This window comes from Drosophila grimshawi, unplaced genomic scaffold (assembly GCF_018153295.1).
Source record: "Drosophila grimshawi isolate 15287-2541.00 unplaced genomic scaffold, ASM1815329v1 contig_311, whole genome shotgun sequence".
Lineage (NCBI taxonomy): Eukaryota > Metazoa > Arthropoda > Insecta > Diptera > Drosophilidae > Drosophila > Drosophila grimshawi.
Window position 1 is genome coordinate 18,653,598 of NW_025063098.1, and position 18,089 is coordinate 18,671,686.

Genomic DNA, 18,089 nt, shown 5'->3' on the forward strand with positions numbered 1-18,089 from the left:
CAAATTCACACCTTTAATTTTTGTGTTAGAGCAGCGCAGCTGCCGTGCAAAACGCGGCGCACGTACACACTCAAAGCGGCGACGACAGCGACAGCGACAACGACAGCGACGACGACGACATTCGCATTTTTTCACAGTGCGTTTGGCGTTTGCTCAACCACTTTTTTTTGTTGTTTTTCGTTTATGATTTGCATTGACAATGGCGAACACACCTGCCACAATTTCAATTGAAAATCATTCCTGGCACTTTCATTTACACTTTGCGACTATTTAGTGCAGCCGGTGATTAAATTTTATGCCAAAAAATTTCAATTTTGTCAAGCGGCAACTTGCGATTGTTCACACAGACACAGTAGAAAGTGACGCCATCTTTAAAGGGGTCGCTGGACGTTCAGTCTTGTGTTAGTGTTGGTTATTACGCCGCAGATTTCTGAGCGGCTGTTTGCCCTCTTAAATATCGATATATGGTATTGAAAGATATTTTGAAAATATTAATTAAAGATAAGTAAAAGTTTGTAATTCAAATAGTATTTTCAACTTGATAACAAATAATCAGCAACAATGTGCACAATTTAAATTGCATCGATCTGGCAGCATCGTAACGCACGAACTCGCTGGCAACACCCTGTTCGATAACAAGTAATCGACTGGCAAAGTGAATCAGAATGAAATAAACGAAACTCAATTGATTAGCAGAAACGGTAAAAAAAAGTGGTTAATTGGAGTAATTTGGCATAAAGCAGCAGCGCATTTTGAGCCAAAACTCTCTCGGCGTGCCCCGCAGTTGAAAACGGTTTTACGAGTAGCCCGCGACGAACAGCAGCAACAGCAAAAAACAGAAAAGATGTCCTCGCTATCCGCATCGGCGGAAAATGTGTCCACAATGGGAATTGGCAGTGGACCCGATTCCAATTCGCATCATGGATCCGATGGTGGCTCAAGCATGTGCCTGGAACTGGCGTTGGAGGGTGAGCGTCTCTGCAAAGCGGGCGATTGTCGGGCGGGCGTTGCCTTCTTTCAGGCAGCCATCCAAGCGGGCACCGACGATCTGCGCACCCTTTCCGCCATCTACTCGCAGCTGGGCAACGCCTACTTCTATTTGGGTGACTATGCCAAGGCGATGCAGTATCACAAGCATGATTTAACACTAGCCAAATCGATGAACGACAAACTGGGCGAGGCCAAATCCTCGGGCAATCTGGGCAATACTCTGAAAGTCATGGGCCGCTTCGATGAGGCGGCCATTTGTTGTGAACGACATTTGACCCTCGCTCGCCAACTGGGTGATCGTCTGTCCGAGGGACGTGCCCTCTACAATCTGGGCAATGTCTACCATGCAAAGGGCAAACATCTTGGCCAACGTAATCCGGGCAAGTTTGGCGACGATGTCAAGGAGGCATTGGCCAAGGCAGTTGAATTCTATCAGGAGAATCTGCAGCTGATGCGCGATTTGGGTGATCGTGGAGCGCAGGGACGCGCCTGTGGCAATCTGGGCAACACATACTATTTGCTCGGCGATTTCCAGGTGAGTTTAATGACTAAAATTACCAACAATCTGTCAGGACTCAAGTACAAAACTCCTCTTATGTAAAACTTTTTTAAATGAATTTTTGAAAGTATTTGAAATTGGTCTTTCAATAATTGGTAATTTATTAAAATATTCATATTCAAGTCTTCAATCTTAAACTATTATTTTGGAAATATTTTTTTAACTTCTCTGTTTGACATAAGTTTGAACCTAGAAATTTTCCAATTTCGTTTGGTTTTTCATGCAGTTTTGCAAAACATTCTAAAATTAGTCTTTACTAATCGTTTCATTCAAAATATTCCTCATTCACTATTCGCCTTTAATTTTTGTAGATTTGGGTCAGCTACAGAATTGACTTAAATATATAAAAATCATTAACTTGGCTTTCTCAGTCTGATTATTTATCTGCTTTGCTCTATATATTTCGCTAATATCCTCTCAATCTCCACACAGGCTGCCATTGAGCATCATCAGGAGCGTTTGCGCATCGCGCGTGAATTTGGGGATCGGGCTGCCGAGCGTCGAGCGAACAGCAATTTGGGCAATTCGCATATTTTCCTCGGCCAGTTCGAGGATGCCGCCGAGCATTATAAGCGCACACTGGCCCTGGCCATGGAGTTGGGGGAACGTGAAGTGGAGGCGCAATCCTGCTACAGTCTGGGCAACACTTATACGCTGCTGCACGAGTTCACCACAGCCATTGAGTATCATCATCGGCATCTGGCCATTGCCCAGGAGCTGGGCGATCGCATTGGCGAGGCGCGTGCCTGTTGGTCGCTTGGCAATGCCCATTCAGCGATTGGGAACAATGAGAAGGCGCTCCAGTTTGCCGACTCACATCTGCAGCTGGCCAAAGAGCTGCGCGATCCCGTTGGCGAGAGCACGGCTCGTGTGAACATTTCGGACTTGCGCAAGCTGCTCGGCTTGCCGGAGGCGGAGCATACGCCCACACAGGAGGAGGAACGCTCCACTGCCTCAGATCACTCGGCCAGTGGTCATCAATCAGACAGCTCAGAGAACTCGCAGACTCGCATGGTAAGTGCTGGATTCGATTCGAAGTCGCTTTGCTTAAAATTTGTATTTGAATTTTATTTGCTCAATTTTACTTCACACTTTCGTTTAGAAAAAGTAAAAAGTAACTTTATCAAGATCTTGGCTTTGTCAACTTTTTTTTCTTTGTTTGTTTATCTGTGATTCATAATATAATTAAAAAAAAAACATTGCTTATCTAAAATTGCGATAAGTTTGCTTTATATCAAGCCGGAAACTAAAAATTGAGTTTCTGTCGTGGCACAGTTTACTGATTGCTTGCAATAATATTGCATTTTGTGTTGCTTATTTTTTAAAACGAAATATTTAAATTTAAAAAAGCAAATCAAATTCGAACTAATAATTAATGATATTGTTAAACAACAAGTAGACGGAGCTATCTACGAATGGGCAACAATTTTGAAAGCGAAAAGTTTTTATGTAGTTTTCGAACTTTCCAAAGTAATTTTAAATTTCAATCTGAATGAATTCAATGAAATTGCTTATTTCAGCAACATCAACTTGTCGCATTCGATTTCTCAAGCATTATTAAAACAATTCTATTTTTGTTTAGGTACGCGTTCGTCGCCAGAGCATGGAGCAATTGGATCTGATCAAGATCACGCCGGATGGCAAGCGTTTGCAGGAGGAGAAGAACAAGGCGACAACGGCCGCCCACACAAAAGCCAAAGAGGATGATTTCTTTGAGATGCTCTCTCGATCGCAATCCAAGCGCATGGACGATCAGCGCTGCTCGATCAAAATCAGCAGTGGAGCAGCTGGTGGGGCAGCAGCGACTGGCGCCACACGCAAGCCGTTGGTGCAGCAAAATTCGCTGTTTGTCGACCCCACCAATTTGCCGGGTCTGAAGTCGCCGTCGTCGACGGTGGCGCCGAGCAGTGGACATGCACCACTGACGCGCAGTGCGACGACCACTCAACAACCGGATGATGCGTTCCTCGATATGCTGATGCGTTGTCAGGGCTCACGTTTGGAGGAGCAACGCTCCGAGTTGCCACGTGCACACGTTACAATGGATGTGGAGGCGCCACAGCTGCAGGCGCCCGTGGCAGCCGCCGCGACTAGGAGCAGCGGCACCACCGTGCCCGACGAAGATTTCTTCTCGCTCATCATGAAAGTGCAGAGTGGCCGCATGGAGGATCAGCGTGCTTCGATACCCTTCGGCGGCTTTAGCAATGCTCAGCGTAATGCGCGCAACAACAATAATAATAACAACAACAACAATAACAACAATGCTGGCCGAGGTGGTGGTGCAAGTGGTGCGGCTGCCTCCAAGTAAACGCTGTCCCAAATTTCTGTCCACGTTTTTTTTTGCTGGCAGCTGCTCTTTTATCATCATTTTGTTATACATCGCGTACATTTGGGCCATTTGGGCCGTTCTTGGCTAAGATTTATTTTATAAGATTTATATACATTGAAATTGAAACAGTTTTTGTTTTAGCAACTAAACAAGTAACCAAATATTTATATTGTTTGGGTTATGAACTGTGCCCAAATCGTGTGCATCGCTGCTCTTCCACATTTCGATGCATTTGTTTATTACTCATACCAACACCCATAATCGCACACACCCACAACATAAACAACATTTACATAAGATAATACATAAATATGCAATTATACAGATATACAAAGCTATACTAATATGATATTGACTTATTTCTCGAGCATGCTTCTTAAATGTCCACACACAATTTTAAAGATATTAATGTTTGAATTGCATGTAACTAGTTGTTAAGTCAAAAATAGTCCAAAAATATCGCATTAGAATGCAGCATAATCGATTATATACAGTGATCGCTAGAAAAATGCATCTTGCAGTAATTCAAATCTATGTGTTTTAATCAATCTAAAATGTTTTGTTTTATATCTTTTAAAATATGGAATGATTCGATTTTTATATATATATTTTTTTATTGTATATAAATGATAGATTTACGGAAATTTGTATAACTAACACAAATCGAAATCGAAACTGGTTTCATTTTCTAGCGATCACTGCTCTTTTGCTATTCTTATTGAGATAATCGCGACTTTTTCCAATTGTAATAACTCTTTAAAACTCTAAACAAATCCAACAAACTACTTTCATCCAGATAAGCAATTGCATTTTCAAATACTTTCCAATTGTAACAATGAGTATTGCATTTTTCTATTGAAACATTTCTCTCGAATATACTAAAGAAATTTACATATATTGTATGAATTGATGTATTTCTTTTTTTCGAGATATTGACGGTATGCTTGGAGACTGCTCTTTGAGATCCGGCGCCGTTTTAGCATATAGCCTAATATACACATATACATATACAAATACATATACACATACACGGATATATAATTATCTATATACAAAGAAAAACAGATCGATGATGATCAATTGATTGATTTATTGATGAAGTGAAAGCCAAATTTATGAATGTTATTAATGAATGTATATTGAGAATGATAATTGGAATCAGATCAGATGAGTACGTAACGTATTATTAATTATTAAAATCAAACTTGTTTGCTGACAACTTGGATGTTTTTCTTTAATTGTAATGTTTTCTAATTTGCTACCTTATAGCAGCAAGAGCAATAGAAATATTGCTCTGATATTGCTACTGCTGTGAACTTCAACAGAGCCAACTGAAATGGATGCTCTCAAAATATACAATAGCAATAGCAGTAGCAAGAGCACAAAAATATCCCTTCTGCTCTCTGCTGTTGTAGCAATAAGCAATAGCACTCGGAACGAGAGCAGAGCGAGAGTTTGTGCTACTGCTACAGCAATACCTTATTTTCGTTGCTCTTTTGCTCCACGTAGCTGCTACTTTTTTATAGTTTTTTAAATTTTTAAATAATAATAATCCTGTAGCAGGGAGCAAAATAGAAATTTATTTGCTCTTGCTTCTGATATTTCTCTGTCAAATTTCAGAGCAAAAAGAGCATTTATTTCAGTTTTCTGCTATTGGCTGGGCGATTGCTCTGCGAGCAGTAGCAATTGTGAAACCAAAAACTGCAAATCAGCGTAGCATTTTCAATCAGAATCGTTAAACAACTTTCATTTCTTAGGCGGGGAAAACGGGTGAAAACTGTTGGAAAACACATAATCAAAAAGTCGATAGTTCGTTTTTAAAGCTTTATTCATAAATTAGTCGTCTTACAAGCCTAGAAAGTACATACAAACATACATATATGATAAGTGCCTGGCATGCCACCAAATGCAGCGTGGGGCATGCACCACTCGGGTGTGCAACGGAGTGGCCAAAAATTTATTTACAAATTGATTTATATAATTTAAATCTTAACAACAACAAGTGAATCAAGTTTCCCCTACGCCTTGCCACCCTTAATACTCTCCGGTTGTGTGTCCTCCAGCACGAAGATGGGCAGCGAATACTCCAATGGCTTCTCACAGCTCGTTGCCACGCCCTTGGGATAATCGTAGGCGTTCTTCTGGAGCGTCTTGTGCCAGCCCCGCTTCAGCATTACATAGACCACAAAAACGCTGACGAGAAACGCCGAACAGCTGGCCATCACAAACATGGCCAATTGCACGGATTCATCCGGTGCGGTGGCCGCTTGTGCCACTGGTGGGGCAGCGGTGCGATGTACAAAGTGTGAGCGCGTTAGATCCGCTCGGAAGTGACCACCAACGAGTTGAAAGCCACCCGAACTGATGGCCGTCTCGATGGCGAAGGCCATGTCCACCTTGGCCTCATTGTGCAGCTCGAAGCGCACAATGACCGATCCATCAAAGTTCTCCTGGACACGCAGATTCTCGACAACATCGCCCAGCAGCTGTTGCAGTTCACGCCGTATCACATCGTAGACATTGCGTACACTGCTCCCCCTGCTCCTGTTCGTCATGTGCAGCTCAATGGAGACGGCCTCGATGGGCACATGATCGCATCGCTTGTCACCCTGCCCGAAGACGTGTGTTGCCTGCAATTGATTGCCGGCAGCATCGACGCACCAGCAGCTTCTTCCGTTGCACTGCAGCGGCCGGAAGGCGCCCGCCTCATCGCAGTCCACCGGGAACGTGGCAGTCTCTGCCATGGCGCGACAACGTGTCGTGTTCAACTGCATCGGTGCGATTTCCACGGAGAGCTGTGAGTCGAGCAGTGAGTTGGCCAATTCCATAACTCGTTCCGTAACAGTGGTCGCTGTTGTTGTGGTCTGCAGCTTGGTATCCACTTCATCCAGATCCAAATCCTCGTTGGCCACATCGTTCAGCTGTGTTAGTTGGCCAATGAGCTGCTCCATCAGCGGATCACCCAGATCGTAATTCTTGCGATTGCGCGCCTGTCGACTGTTGCAAATGGGCTCAATGTCGCGGGTCAGTGTGCCCTTGAGTGGTGCACCCTTGCGATCCGCACACCAGCACACACCATACGGACTGGGCGGCTGCTGCTCCTCCTGCTGCTGCGTTGTCGCCACTGCCATGGGACTGGCAAAGGCGCGACTCACAATCTCAGTGGGACGTGGTGTGCTTGGCAGAGCGGGCTGTTTGCCCAGGCACTGCACGGGACTCCAGTGGCCGGTGATGGGATCACAGCGTGGCTGGAACCACACCGAAGAGTGTCCACTGCGCTGGGCCGCCAAGCTGTTCTTCAGCTTTAAACGTTCGCACGGGGTGAGCACTGGAAGGGGAAGACCGGGTTTAAGGATCAGATAATTTATCAAAGTAAACAATTTTGTTTTTAAGTTTATTCCTTTTGGTTATAAGTATAAAATGTATTTGAATTTAATTTAAATTTGATTTAATTTTATGTATGAAAACTGTTTTATTTTTCTGTATCAAAAATTGCAAAAAGCTGTTAAATTTAAATGAAATTTTATTTTCAATTTAATTAAGAATTTTATTGTAGAAATTAAACTAAAGAAAATCTTTAACAATTTTTCATTTAATTTTAATATGATTTAAAAGTAATACTTTATGGAATTGATTTAAATTTATATGGAAAAATATTTGTTTTCACTGTATTAAAAATGCTTTAAGAATTTGTGATTTATTTGAAATTTTTACAATTTCTATCAAATCTTCTTCACTAAATGTCCGAAAAGAATAACTGAAAATTTATCTTGTTTTTCTCACCTGGACAGACGGAGTTGCAGGCAAGTTCATTGTGGAATAGATTCTTGGTCTGGCAGGCAGCCGCCTTCGCATCGATGGCCACCTGGACGCACTTGTTGGCCTTGGGACTGAAGCGATAGCGAGTGGAATTCAGCTGCGTTGCGGCGCTGGCGAGGCACAGATTGTCCATGGACTCGAAGCAGACATCGCGTGTCTTGGAGCAGCAGACGCCACGATTGCTGACCGGATTCAGCTGGCAGGTGTGCGTCGTGGGACACGCCTCGTGCTCGTTGTGCGGACCACAGCTGACATCGAGATCGCCCTGCTGCAGCGGATTACCCTCGGCACAGACCGATGCACGACGCGGCACACAGATGGGCATCTTGGGGCAGGGACTATCCACGCACTCGACACTAATAAGTTGGCATTCCTCGTCGCTGGCACAGCTCACTTCATCGCAGTAATTGCGACACGAGCAAGTGGCGCAACCATTGGCATCCAGTTGGTAGCCGCTCTCACAGCTCACCTCACACTTGGACTGCGGACACGCGTAGCTGGAGTTCGCCCGGCAAATGGGTGTGGCCGGTGACTTGACCCTTGTGCCCGCCAACGGCTGGCCCTGTTCATCCACGCACCAGCAGTGACCATCTGGGGAGCATTGCACCTGCTCCCATTTGCCGGTTGCCGGCTCACATTGAGCCACCGTCATTTGGCGAGCGGGTATGCCCAGCTCGGAGCTCTGATGCAGTTGTATCGACTGCAGATGCTGGCAGGCGGTCTTCAGCTGTGGCTCGACGCACTGCGTCCCGCAGCCGTTGGAGCAGCAGCGACGCGAGCCCTCGCAATGAGCATCCGTGCGACACTCATAGGCACAGATATTCGCATCCAGATTATCAGTGGGACCGGGTGGCACCAGATACGGACACTGTCCCGGCTTGCGCGGCAGACAGGCGGGCACTGGTGGGCAGTATTCACCTTCGCAGCTGACATCCACAATGCGACATTCCTTGCTGTCGCCGCAGGTGACACCGTCACAGGGATCCCGACACTGGCAGGCGGGACAACGTGTATTCGGATCGAGTGCAAATCCATATTCGCAACCCATGCGACAGGTGAGATCCAAACAGTCCAGTTCCTCGCGCAGCTGCTGGCAACTCTCGTCGCTCACATTGTAGCCCCTCGATTGGGGTATCTCAGTGCCAAAGCTATCGACGCACCAGCACTGCTCCACCTCCATCTCAACCAGATCGTCAGCGTCTGCAATGGGCCGCTTTGCTGCTGGCGCCACCTTCTTCAGATCCGTCTCGAATAGCTGGCCCAGACTCTGCTGTCGCTCGGCGCCCATGTCAATCACCTTGGCACTGCGTCCCATTGACATCGCTGGCGCCACTTGAACCCTGAGCGCACTATCATCCACCCGGTAGAGTTTCAAGCGTTCCGCATTGCGTTTGCTGCGCTTGCTGGACACGCTCTGTGCCGTGCTCAATAGCATCCTCATGCGGCGTATGGTGTTCTCCTCGAGGATCTGTCGCTGTTCCGCTCGCGTCACGCGAATCTTGCGCAGCTGACACTGTCGTCCGGCATAGTCACCCTCATCGGTGCAGCGAGGCGCTGGCATTGCCAACTGCATGCCCGCTTCGGTGCCCTCCATGCGCTCCGAGAAATCACGCAGATATTCACACACTGCACAAGGAATAAAGAAATGGGAAATTGTAATCGATTTGTTGAGGATTACTATGGCATTATTCCATATCCATTGAACACTTACTGGTTTGCTGGCGTGTCGTCTGCTGATCTTCGCCAGCTGTGCTCTGGTCCGGCACCGGGCAGCAGACGCTCTCCGTTTCACGATGCAGTTTGGTGCACTTGTATTGTTCGGGGCACATGATGTGATTGCTCATGGATCGGCCCTGCTTGGACTCTGCCTCGGGCTCAAAGAAGGCGGTGGGCTGGAAACTTCTCGCCTGACGCTCCTCAAAGCAATACATAACCTCGCCGCTGACGGTGTCCGAGAGTGGTGTGCCAACGTCACAGGGATTGGAGTAGGCCAGATCTGGCTTACAGACGGGCCAAGAGGCGCACAGCGAGGAACCAGACTCACACAACGGATCGGTGGCCACCTCACAGTGTGAGCCAAGGGCACACTTGAAACCCTCACAGGGTTCCGAGCATTCGCAGGTGGGACAGCCATTGTGATCGTTCTAGAAGGGGAATCGGATCGAATCAGAGGAATATCAATTAAAATCTGTCTAAAATATTGGCTTAAGTTTGGTAGTAAATTTAGTTTAGTTTTAGTGGCAACTTTATGGAATTATAGGTTTAATTTGGGCCAACTTATAATCTATTTTTAAGCCTGCTTTTGGACTCACCTTGAATCCATATTCACAGACGGCAGCACAGATATTTGTGTCGCACTGTTCCATCTGGAAGCTGCGGGCATAGGAGCGACTGATCATGTTCTCCCAACCATCGCAGTTCACACTGTTGGCGGCGCCCATGGACTCCTTGATCTTGTGGCCGGTGCGAGGATCGACACACCAGCAGACGAGCCCATTCCGTGAGCATTGCCTGGGCGAGTACTGGCCACCAGGTCCATTGCAATCGGGCACATAGCCGCGACCCTCGCGCTCATTGATGGCCAGTATGTCGGAGAGGGCTTTGGCCTGATGGCATCCAGTCACATTGGTTGCCTGCTGACAGTTGAACTGGCAACCCTTGGTGAAGCAGCATTTCTCCATGTTGGCACACTCGAGATCATGACTGCAGGGCGATCCACACATGTAACCAGTGCTCTTAGTGAAATGCGATTGTTCCGGTGCCGGGCAGACTCCCGGTTTGTGGAAGGTCAAGGCGCTGGGACAGCAGACGCCATAATCATTGCCCGACTCAACCATGCACTGATACAACGGCGGACACTGCGGCTTGCCCGAATCCTGTCCACACAAAAAAGGTCGAACACTATCCTCGATGGCCAGCGGCAGTCCGGCTGGACAGTAATTGGCCAGGGAACGCGCCTTTTTACAGGTGGGCAACGGTGGACATGGCTCCGATTTGCATTGCACCTCCTGCAGCTGGCAGGTTTGTCCGTTGGGACAGTCGAAACCATCGCACGGATCCCGGCAGCGACACACCGTGCAACCGGTCTGCGCATCCCTTGCAAATCCCGAGGGGCAGAACATGCGACAAGCGGAGGCAGCACAATGCGCCGGCTCCTGGCACTGCACTTGGGTGCGATTCGTATTCCTAGTGCCGGGCAACTCCACGCCATACTCATCGATGCACCAGCAATCCTGGCCAGCTCGTTCATTGCTGCACTGAATTCGCTCAAATTCGCCAGTCTTCCTGCAACGCGGTATCCGCACAGATCCTGCGGCTGCCCCAGATCCAGCTGCCTTGGCTCGACGCGACTCTGCGCGTCTCAGATGCTGGCAGGCAGTTAAATTGGCTATATAATTGGGGGAAAATGTGAATTATTGTTTTGTTTTTTTCTTTTTTTTCATAATTAGCCAAAAGCTTAACTTTCATCTGTGACCCTAAGACTAATTCTTAGTTTTTAGTGCTGCCTAATTATATGAAATCACTAATGAGAAAGTTAAGCAAATAAAAGTAGAAATCGAAGAAGTTTTAAATACAAAGCAAATTTCTAAAATGTTCTTCAAAACTAAGAGTGTTTTTAACAAATTTTCTATCAGACTTGGCTGTCAGCAAAACAAAGAAAAATAAACAAGAAAAACTATTATTGGCAGTAATACATCCAAATGGTCAACTAGGTCACATCTGAGTTTAGTTATTAATTAATTCAATGATTGAATACAAATATGACTCAGCATTTTGAATTTCACTTGAAAGTTTCGCTCCACTTGAAATAGATAGGAAATAACGAGTATTTTACCAGAGTCATCTAAGTTTTGATATACATTTTGTTTGATATATATATTTGCATAATAACCGACATATTCTTTCGACTGATGCTCGTCATTTTTTTATCATTTTTGGTTTGGCTAACTTGGTAAACAAAAAATTGTTTCATGCAGTTCCAAAATATCTGCAAACTGAGCAATCTTTCAGATGCGGATGCTTGTTGGTCAAACGTGAGTAGCTGGTTTATTTGAACACACTTGACAAATTGGAGAAAAAATGTGTAAACTTTAGGCTAACAAGGATGAAGACGAGGTACTTAGCTTTGGTTTGGCATACTTTCGTGTTATTCAACTGCAGTTAACACAACACAGCATATGAAAAAAAACCCAACAGCGACATCAGTTTCACTTTTCGCAAACGTGACGCGTTCATATTGACAGATACAACAACAGTAACAGCAACATCTATGAGCAACAACAAATTGAAATTAAAAATTGTGTATAAATGGCAGCAGCTGGCAGCGTCAATTGGTTGTTTAAATTGTTGCCCGTTGTTGTCGTTGTTGTCGTTGCTGGTTGTCTCAGGGCCAACATTGAGCGCTTTGTATGCGCATGGCGCGATCGCATACGGGTTTGTCTCTTGGCCAAAGCGGCGTATGCTCAATTTGCTGAAATGGTCCGAGCCATTAACGCCGCTGAAGCCATTTTTTCATTTGTGATTTGTATTATTTTTGTCGTTCATAAGGCACACTCATTGTGTCTATTGCCTGGCCAATGCTTGTGTAATGGAGTCATCATACTCTGCCCACCCACCGACCCCCCTTTCCTGCACGCAACGCTGCCTTTAAGGGGCTTTCGCAAGCATCGACGATGCGCTCAGTGAGTTTTGGTTCTTCGTTGTCCACTTGCCACTTTCGATGCAATCCAATTCATTCGCCATGCAGTCTGCAATGCAACTGGAAATCTTCGACTGCCACTTGACTCAAATTACTTGTGTGACCAATAATTAGCCCTTATGTCATTTGTAATCAAATAGTAGCAAAGTCAATCAAAATACGATTTACTGCAATTCCCATCAAAAATAATCTAAGCAGCTTAGTTTAATGAGACTTTGTGGGACTTCGAGATGTTCGGCAGTGATTACAATTCCCACACTGATTTTAATGCCTCTTATACAAATGTGTAAATATAATTACCGTTAATGATTAAGCTCTACACCTCTCTACCATTCACATGTAGACACAATTCAAAATTTTTGCTCTCAGATTTTTCAAAACTTAACTGATTTCCAAAAGCAATGACTTTTTGAAGCATTGTTTTTTAAAAACAAAATTTCAGCATTTAAATACAAATTTCAATGAGTTCAACTAAATTAAAAATATACCAAAGAATGGATTATTTAAAAAACTCTTCAAGTTGAACTTGTGAAGAGTGTTCAAACCTTAAGCTAAATACATTTATTTAATTTTTTCGGCATCATAAAATATTGAAAGGGACAAAAAGTTAGCTAGCATTTTTGAATAATTCGTTGACAATTATTATAATTATTAAATCACTTATTTCTTTTTTTTATTTAATAACCATCAGTTAGGCATTATAAAATATTGATGGAGTCAAAAGTTAAACAAGTATATTTTAAAAAATTCCTTGACAATTATCAATAGTGTTCCTAAAATGTTACTTTCTATAGAAAGTATACATTATATTTTCACATCGGTATATAAATAACACATTCCTTCAGGCAATAAAGTTCACTTTATACTAAATACCACAAGCTCTTCTTATCATCTTTATGTTTTTCTGCATACGCGCTTCTCTTCTGCTTTAGCAATATATCATCGCCTTATCTTACAAGGAGATATTATATTATTGTCATATACAAACATCCGGCTTGCATTTTCACTGCTATGTTAATTGCTGTGTTTTAACCATGCCTTTTTTTTTGCTTGCAAGTTTGGCTTTTTGAGCTCTTTTCACCAGAAATTAAATGAAAGTTTTATGTGTGTGGTTTTTTGGTTTTTTTTTTTTTTTTTTGGCAGCGCCTCGCATTCATCAGCTGGCCACAAAAGCAACAATTTGGATTAGGTATTTCGTATCGAATGTCTGTCGCTATTCCAATTTCGCTTCATGAATGAAAACAAAAACCAATTAAATGAAAATAATAATAATAACAACAGAAACAGCAACAGCAACAAAAGCCACATGAGAAACTTGATTTATTCTACCTACCTGGTGGTAGAGCGAAATCAAGTTTGTCGCTTAAGTCTTTCGGTCGAAGCGTAACGAAAACGAAAACAAAACCCGCATAGAAGAATAACAACAACAACAACAGCAGCAACAACAAGAATTGGCTCCCCGGGGGCAAACGTGTTGTTAACTATGGGGAGCAGAGGCAAACCTGACCGACTGACACACTGTTTGCGGCACACAGTCATAGTTGCCTTTTATTTCTATATTTTGTTTTTTGCTGCTTCTGCTTCGGCGGCTGCTGCTGCTGCTTTTGCTTCTGCTAGTAACGGTTTTTCGGGCCGTCTATTTCAAGTTCGTGCACCGTGGAGTCTTTTGGGGCGGGCTAAGCGTTTTTTAATGATTGCGTGCTATATTTAGCGTCAGAGTTCTACAACGAATTTCCACATGCTAATTGCCAGCATGCATTTTGCAATTGCCATTGCAATTTCCATTTAACGAGTTGCGAGCGGGCAAGAGGTAAGCCTCTAACTTGCTCCACATACAACTAAGCGGTTCATTGACTTGCCAAAAAAAAAAAAAAAAAAAAAAACAAACTAAAAGACAAACAAGAAAAAACTACAGCAACAAGAAGAAGTCATTGACTCTGCCGCGTGTGCTACATAAAAAGGGTCCCATCCTGCTGGGCGCGCCCCTTTTGAAGTTTTACTCAGTGTTGCCAACTTTTTGAGTTTAAAATGGAGATAAAGGTAAAAAAGGCAATTTTCATGTCGAAAAAGTTTGAAACCCAGGTAACTCAGTTTAAAAACAAAGATACATTTTTGATGAGGCTAGAAAACAAGTGCATGATATTTCGCTGCCCTATATACATATATACTTATTTATTCAAAGAAAGAGATACGACTTAAAGAAGGCAGTTTTCATTTTGAAAAGGCTAACAAACTTTAAAAAAATAATTTGTTCAAAAATGCTTGAAAACAAGGGCATGATAAAGATAAAGCTAAAATAAGTCAGAGTTTAATAAAAAGTTTAAAAACTATACCCTAAACAGATATATATTTATTGAAAATAATAATTTGCAAAATTATTACTGTGTATCATTATAGCTATCATAATTTGAAATTTTTTGTACACTCAATTAAATCAAAATTAGCTATTTTCCAAACCTCCCAAGTTATTAGGCAGTAATTTCGTTTTTTATTTTGGAAAAAATGTGCTAATAAAGTTACCTAGTTCTAGATGATTATTACTGGCACTCAATTAGTTAAATTGTATCTACATTATAGTCATAATTTAGCTATTTGAAAAATTCTCTAGCAAAATTTGAAAGCTTGAAAAAAACAAAACTCTTTTTTTAATTCAGAACCCGCAAAGACTTTTTTTTTTAATTTTTCCCATCACTTAACTTATAAAAAATCAATTTTTGAGTGTAAAAAAGTTGAATATAAAATGTTGATTCTACATACCATTTGTGCGCTTTGCCTCAGCAGCTTGCAACAAGAGCAGCGAGAGCAGCAACAGCAGCAGCCAGCTTGAAAACAATTTCAGCCAGCGTTGTTCACAATTATGCGGCATGATGTTGATTCGCAGGCATTCAAAAAGTTGCCAAAAATGATTTCCTGTTTTTTTTTTTTTTTTTTTGTATAGCAGCAGCAGCTGCAAAAGAAGAGAGTTCATATTAAGTACCATATATGTATGTTAATGTGTGTGTGTGTGTGTGTATGTGAGTAATGTTTTGTGGCCAGCGTCGATGGTTTGTCACGTTTGACGTCACACGCTCGGGCGCTGCGCTTATGAGACCGAAACCGGGCACATGAGAAACTCAAAAAAATTCAAATTCAAATATGCATACAAAATACTTTCACTAGTCTATGCTTATATATTTTATTTTATTTTTTTTTGTGTTTGTTTGCGGCCAAAGAATTCAACCCAAAACATGTGTAACATCGAAAGAAAAAAAACATAAAAATAAATTTGGCTGCATAATATAGATGCTCTTTGATTGCGCAATAGGCGGAAGAGTTCAGTCGGAGAGCAAGACCGAAAGAGAGAGAGAGAGACAGAGAGAGAGGTTACAAGTACAACTGGGGTCACGGTGCTGCCGCCATTGTCTGCACTTTTTCGGCGCTTCCCATAGCATTTAGCAGCTGTTGTTGTTGTTGTTTTAGTGCTGCTGCTGCTGCTGCCGCTGCCGCTGCTACCATTGGAGGCGAGTGATTAATCTGCGCTTTCACTTTGGCATGCGGCAAGCAGCAAGACAACACCAACTTCAATTGCCGCAAGCGTATACAATTTTTGCGCCAGCACTGTTCGAAAAATTCACTTTTTTTTTTCGTACGTTTTCCGGTCCATTGAAAACGACGTCGTCGCCCAGCTTTAATCACACACAGCGGCTGCTCAATCTTCTGGCATTTTCTCTAATTACGTTGGCCACGCAGCTGCTGGCCAACAATGGCAACAGCTGATCGGCTAATAAAATCCAAAGCACGCCAAGTGCTAGAAATGATAAGTTTGTTGCCTAAGTCTTTTGTTTGCTTTGCCGTGTTTTGTTTTTTTTTGGGTGAAAAGCGTTGCGGGCATAAAAATGTGGCAAACGATGTAGCAGCAACAACAACATATTTTTACAGTAAAAACTGTACATAAATTTTTTTTTTTGGCAGTTATTATTTCTTTAATTTTTTGTGGGTTGGTTTTTTGGGGTGGTCGTGCAAAAAGCATGTCAGCTAACTACCTACTCTTGGTTCGCCTGCTAAAACAAATTTCTCACAACTTTTGTGAATGAAAGCAGTCTCAGCTAACTTGAACTTGAAGGCAAAAATGTGATTTCTGTCGAGATTCGGAGATTTCACCATGACCAAAAAACAAGTCAAGCAAAAAAATCAAAACCTGGTTGTTTGTCATTGAAATGCAAGCAGGCGAGTTGAGTTAAGTGCTGGGTGGTTTGACCCTGTCACATTAGCTCCTATGATATGCCTGGCCCGGCTTAAAGCGTGTGACAGTTAGTAGAGTGTGAAGGTTTAACGATTGGTGAAATGGGGTCACATGTCAAAGTCATGTTATGCCTACTTACACACATGCATGCATTTCGCAGGCGTGGGCAAAAGAATCTCGAGTGCCCATTGACTAAATGTACTGACAGAAATGCCACTTTAGCTCATTGAGCTGTCCAAACTCTCTAGTTTACTTCCTAGGCTCCAAGCACAAGCAGTGTATTTTTAAGCTGTTCCACTTTCGGAGCCTATACAAAAGCTGACTCATATCTTGATTTTCGGCACTTTTCGTTTTGTAAAGCTTTTTTCAGCGCTGGTTTTTCTGCACAGTTTTCTGCTACAGTTATTATTGCGTGTGCACTCACTTGCGAAATGTTCCAAGCTCTGACTTGGCTTTTGATTTTTGTTGGTCTTGGTCTGCCTAACGGTGCTTAGTGCTGGTCTTTTTGCGCAGTTAAAGTCTTTTATTGTAGTTTTTTTTTTGTTTTGTATTTTGGGTACATCTGAAATTGCGCACATCGCTGTCTTGACTCCCTTTTTAACTGAAAAGTACTTAACGCTGCGCCCATTTACAGTATTTGTTTATTATTATTAGATTAGATCATAAGACCAAATGATGTGGGCTTATGATGTCAGCCACGAAAATATTTCATTCGTGCATATCGATAAGGAAGTTCGAAAAACTCGAACATGTTTCTCCAAATCGAAACTTTGGTTGAACACCTCAAAAACGCCTTTTGAAAAATTGAATGAATTGGAAGAAAAGTGAAATCTGCATATCAGTAATATAAATATGAGTTCATATATATTTCATGCTGGCTTCTGGTTGAAAAATAGATTTGTATTATAAATATAAGTCAGCAAACAATAAAAAATTTGAATTTGTGCAAATATGAACTTCGAAATCAAATTTGGTTTGGTAAACTTTAAATGTTAAGCTTAGCAACTATTTAAATGAAATCACTGCATTGAAGTATAAATGTAATTTAATGCTTAACATAAAAAAAATATATATTTTGTGCAAGCTTATATGGGAACTATACAATTTTAGGAAAAAATGTGTGAAGATAACCTTTGCAAGTTTCAAAATTTTCCAAACTTTCCACACATTATGTGCACCCCTCGTAATGTGCGCAAATATTTATCTCGAAATTCAAATGCGAATTTGTTAGTTTTTTTTTTTGTTTATTAATTTTTTTATTAAGCCCGGGGGGGAGGGGAGACTGTGTTATTAATATATGCACAACGCATCTTCATTCAGAACGCCAAAATGCCAATAGTTTACCTTGAGCTGTCAATTAGGAGATCATAGATGGAATATGTTGAACTTTACATTTGTCATGTTTATGTTTCACATAAATATAAAATCGCAGTTTCGGATTTCAATTTACGAGCTAAGAGTTAAGAGGAGA

At 42.6% G+C, this 18,089-nt stretch overlaps 2 protein-coding genes across 2 annotated transcripts; one reads left to right on the plus strand and one right to left on the minus strand.

The window, feature by feature from the left end:
* Window positions 1-656: 656 nt before the first annotated feature.
* LOC6567650 (G-protein-signaling modulator 2) lies at window positions 657-5,097 on the plus strand. The gene is made up of 3 exons (XM_001993754.3): window positions 657-1,525; window positions 1,982-2,563; window positions 3,132-5,097. Exons 1-3 carry the CDS (start codon window positions 845-847, stop codon window positions 3,855-3,857), a joined length of 1,989 nt encoding a protein of 662 aa, XP_001993790.1. The 5' UTR covers window positions 657-844; the 3' UTR covers window positions 3,858-5,097.
* Window positions 5,098-5,694: 597 nt separating this feature from the next.
* Window positions 5,695-15,241, minus strand: LOC6567649. The gene is made up of 5 exons (XM_001993753.3): window positions 15,154-15,241; window positions 10,010-11,085; window positions 9,409-9,841; window positions 7,662-9,323; window positions 5,695-7,206 (listed from the first exon to the last, which is right to left on the minus strand). The coding sequence occupies exons 2-5, from the start codon at window positions 10,817-10,819 to the stop codon at window positions 5,897-5,899; spliced, it is 4,215 nt and encodes a 1,404-aa protein (XP_001993789.3). The 5' UTR covers window positions 10,820-11,085; window positions 15,154-15,241; the 3' UTR covers window positions 5,695-5,896.
* Window positions 15,242-18,089: the final 2,848 nt, after the last annotated feature.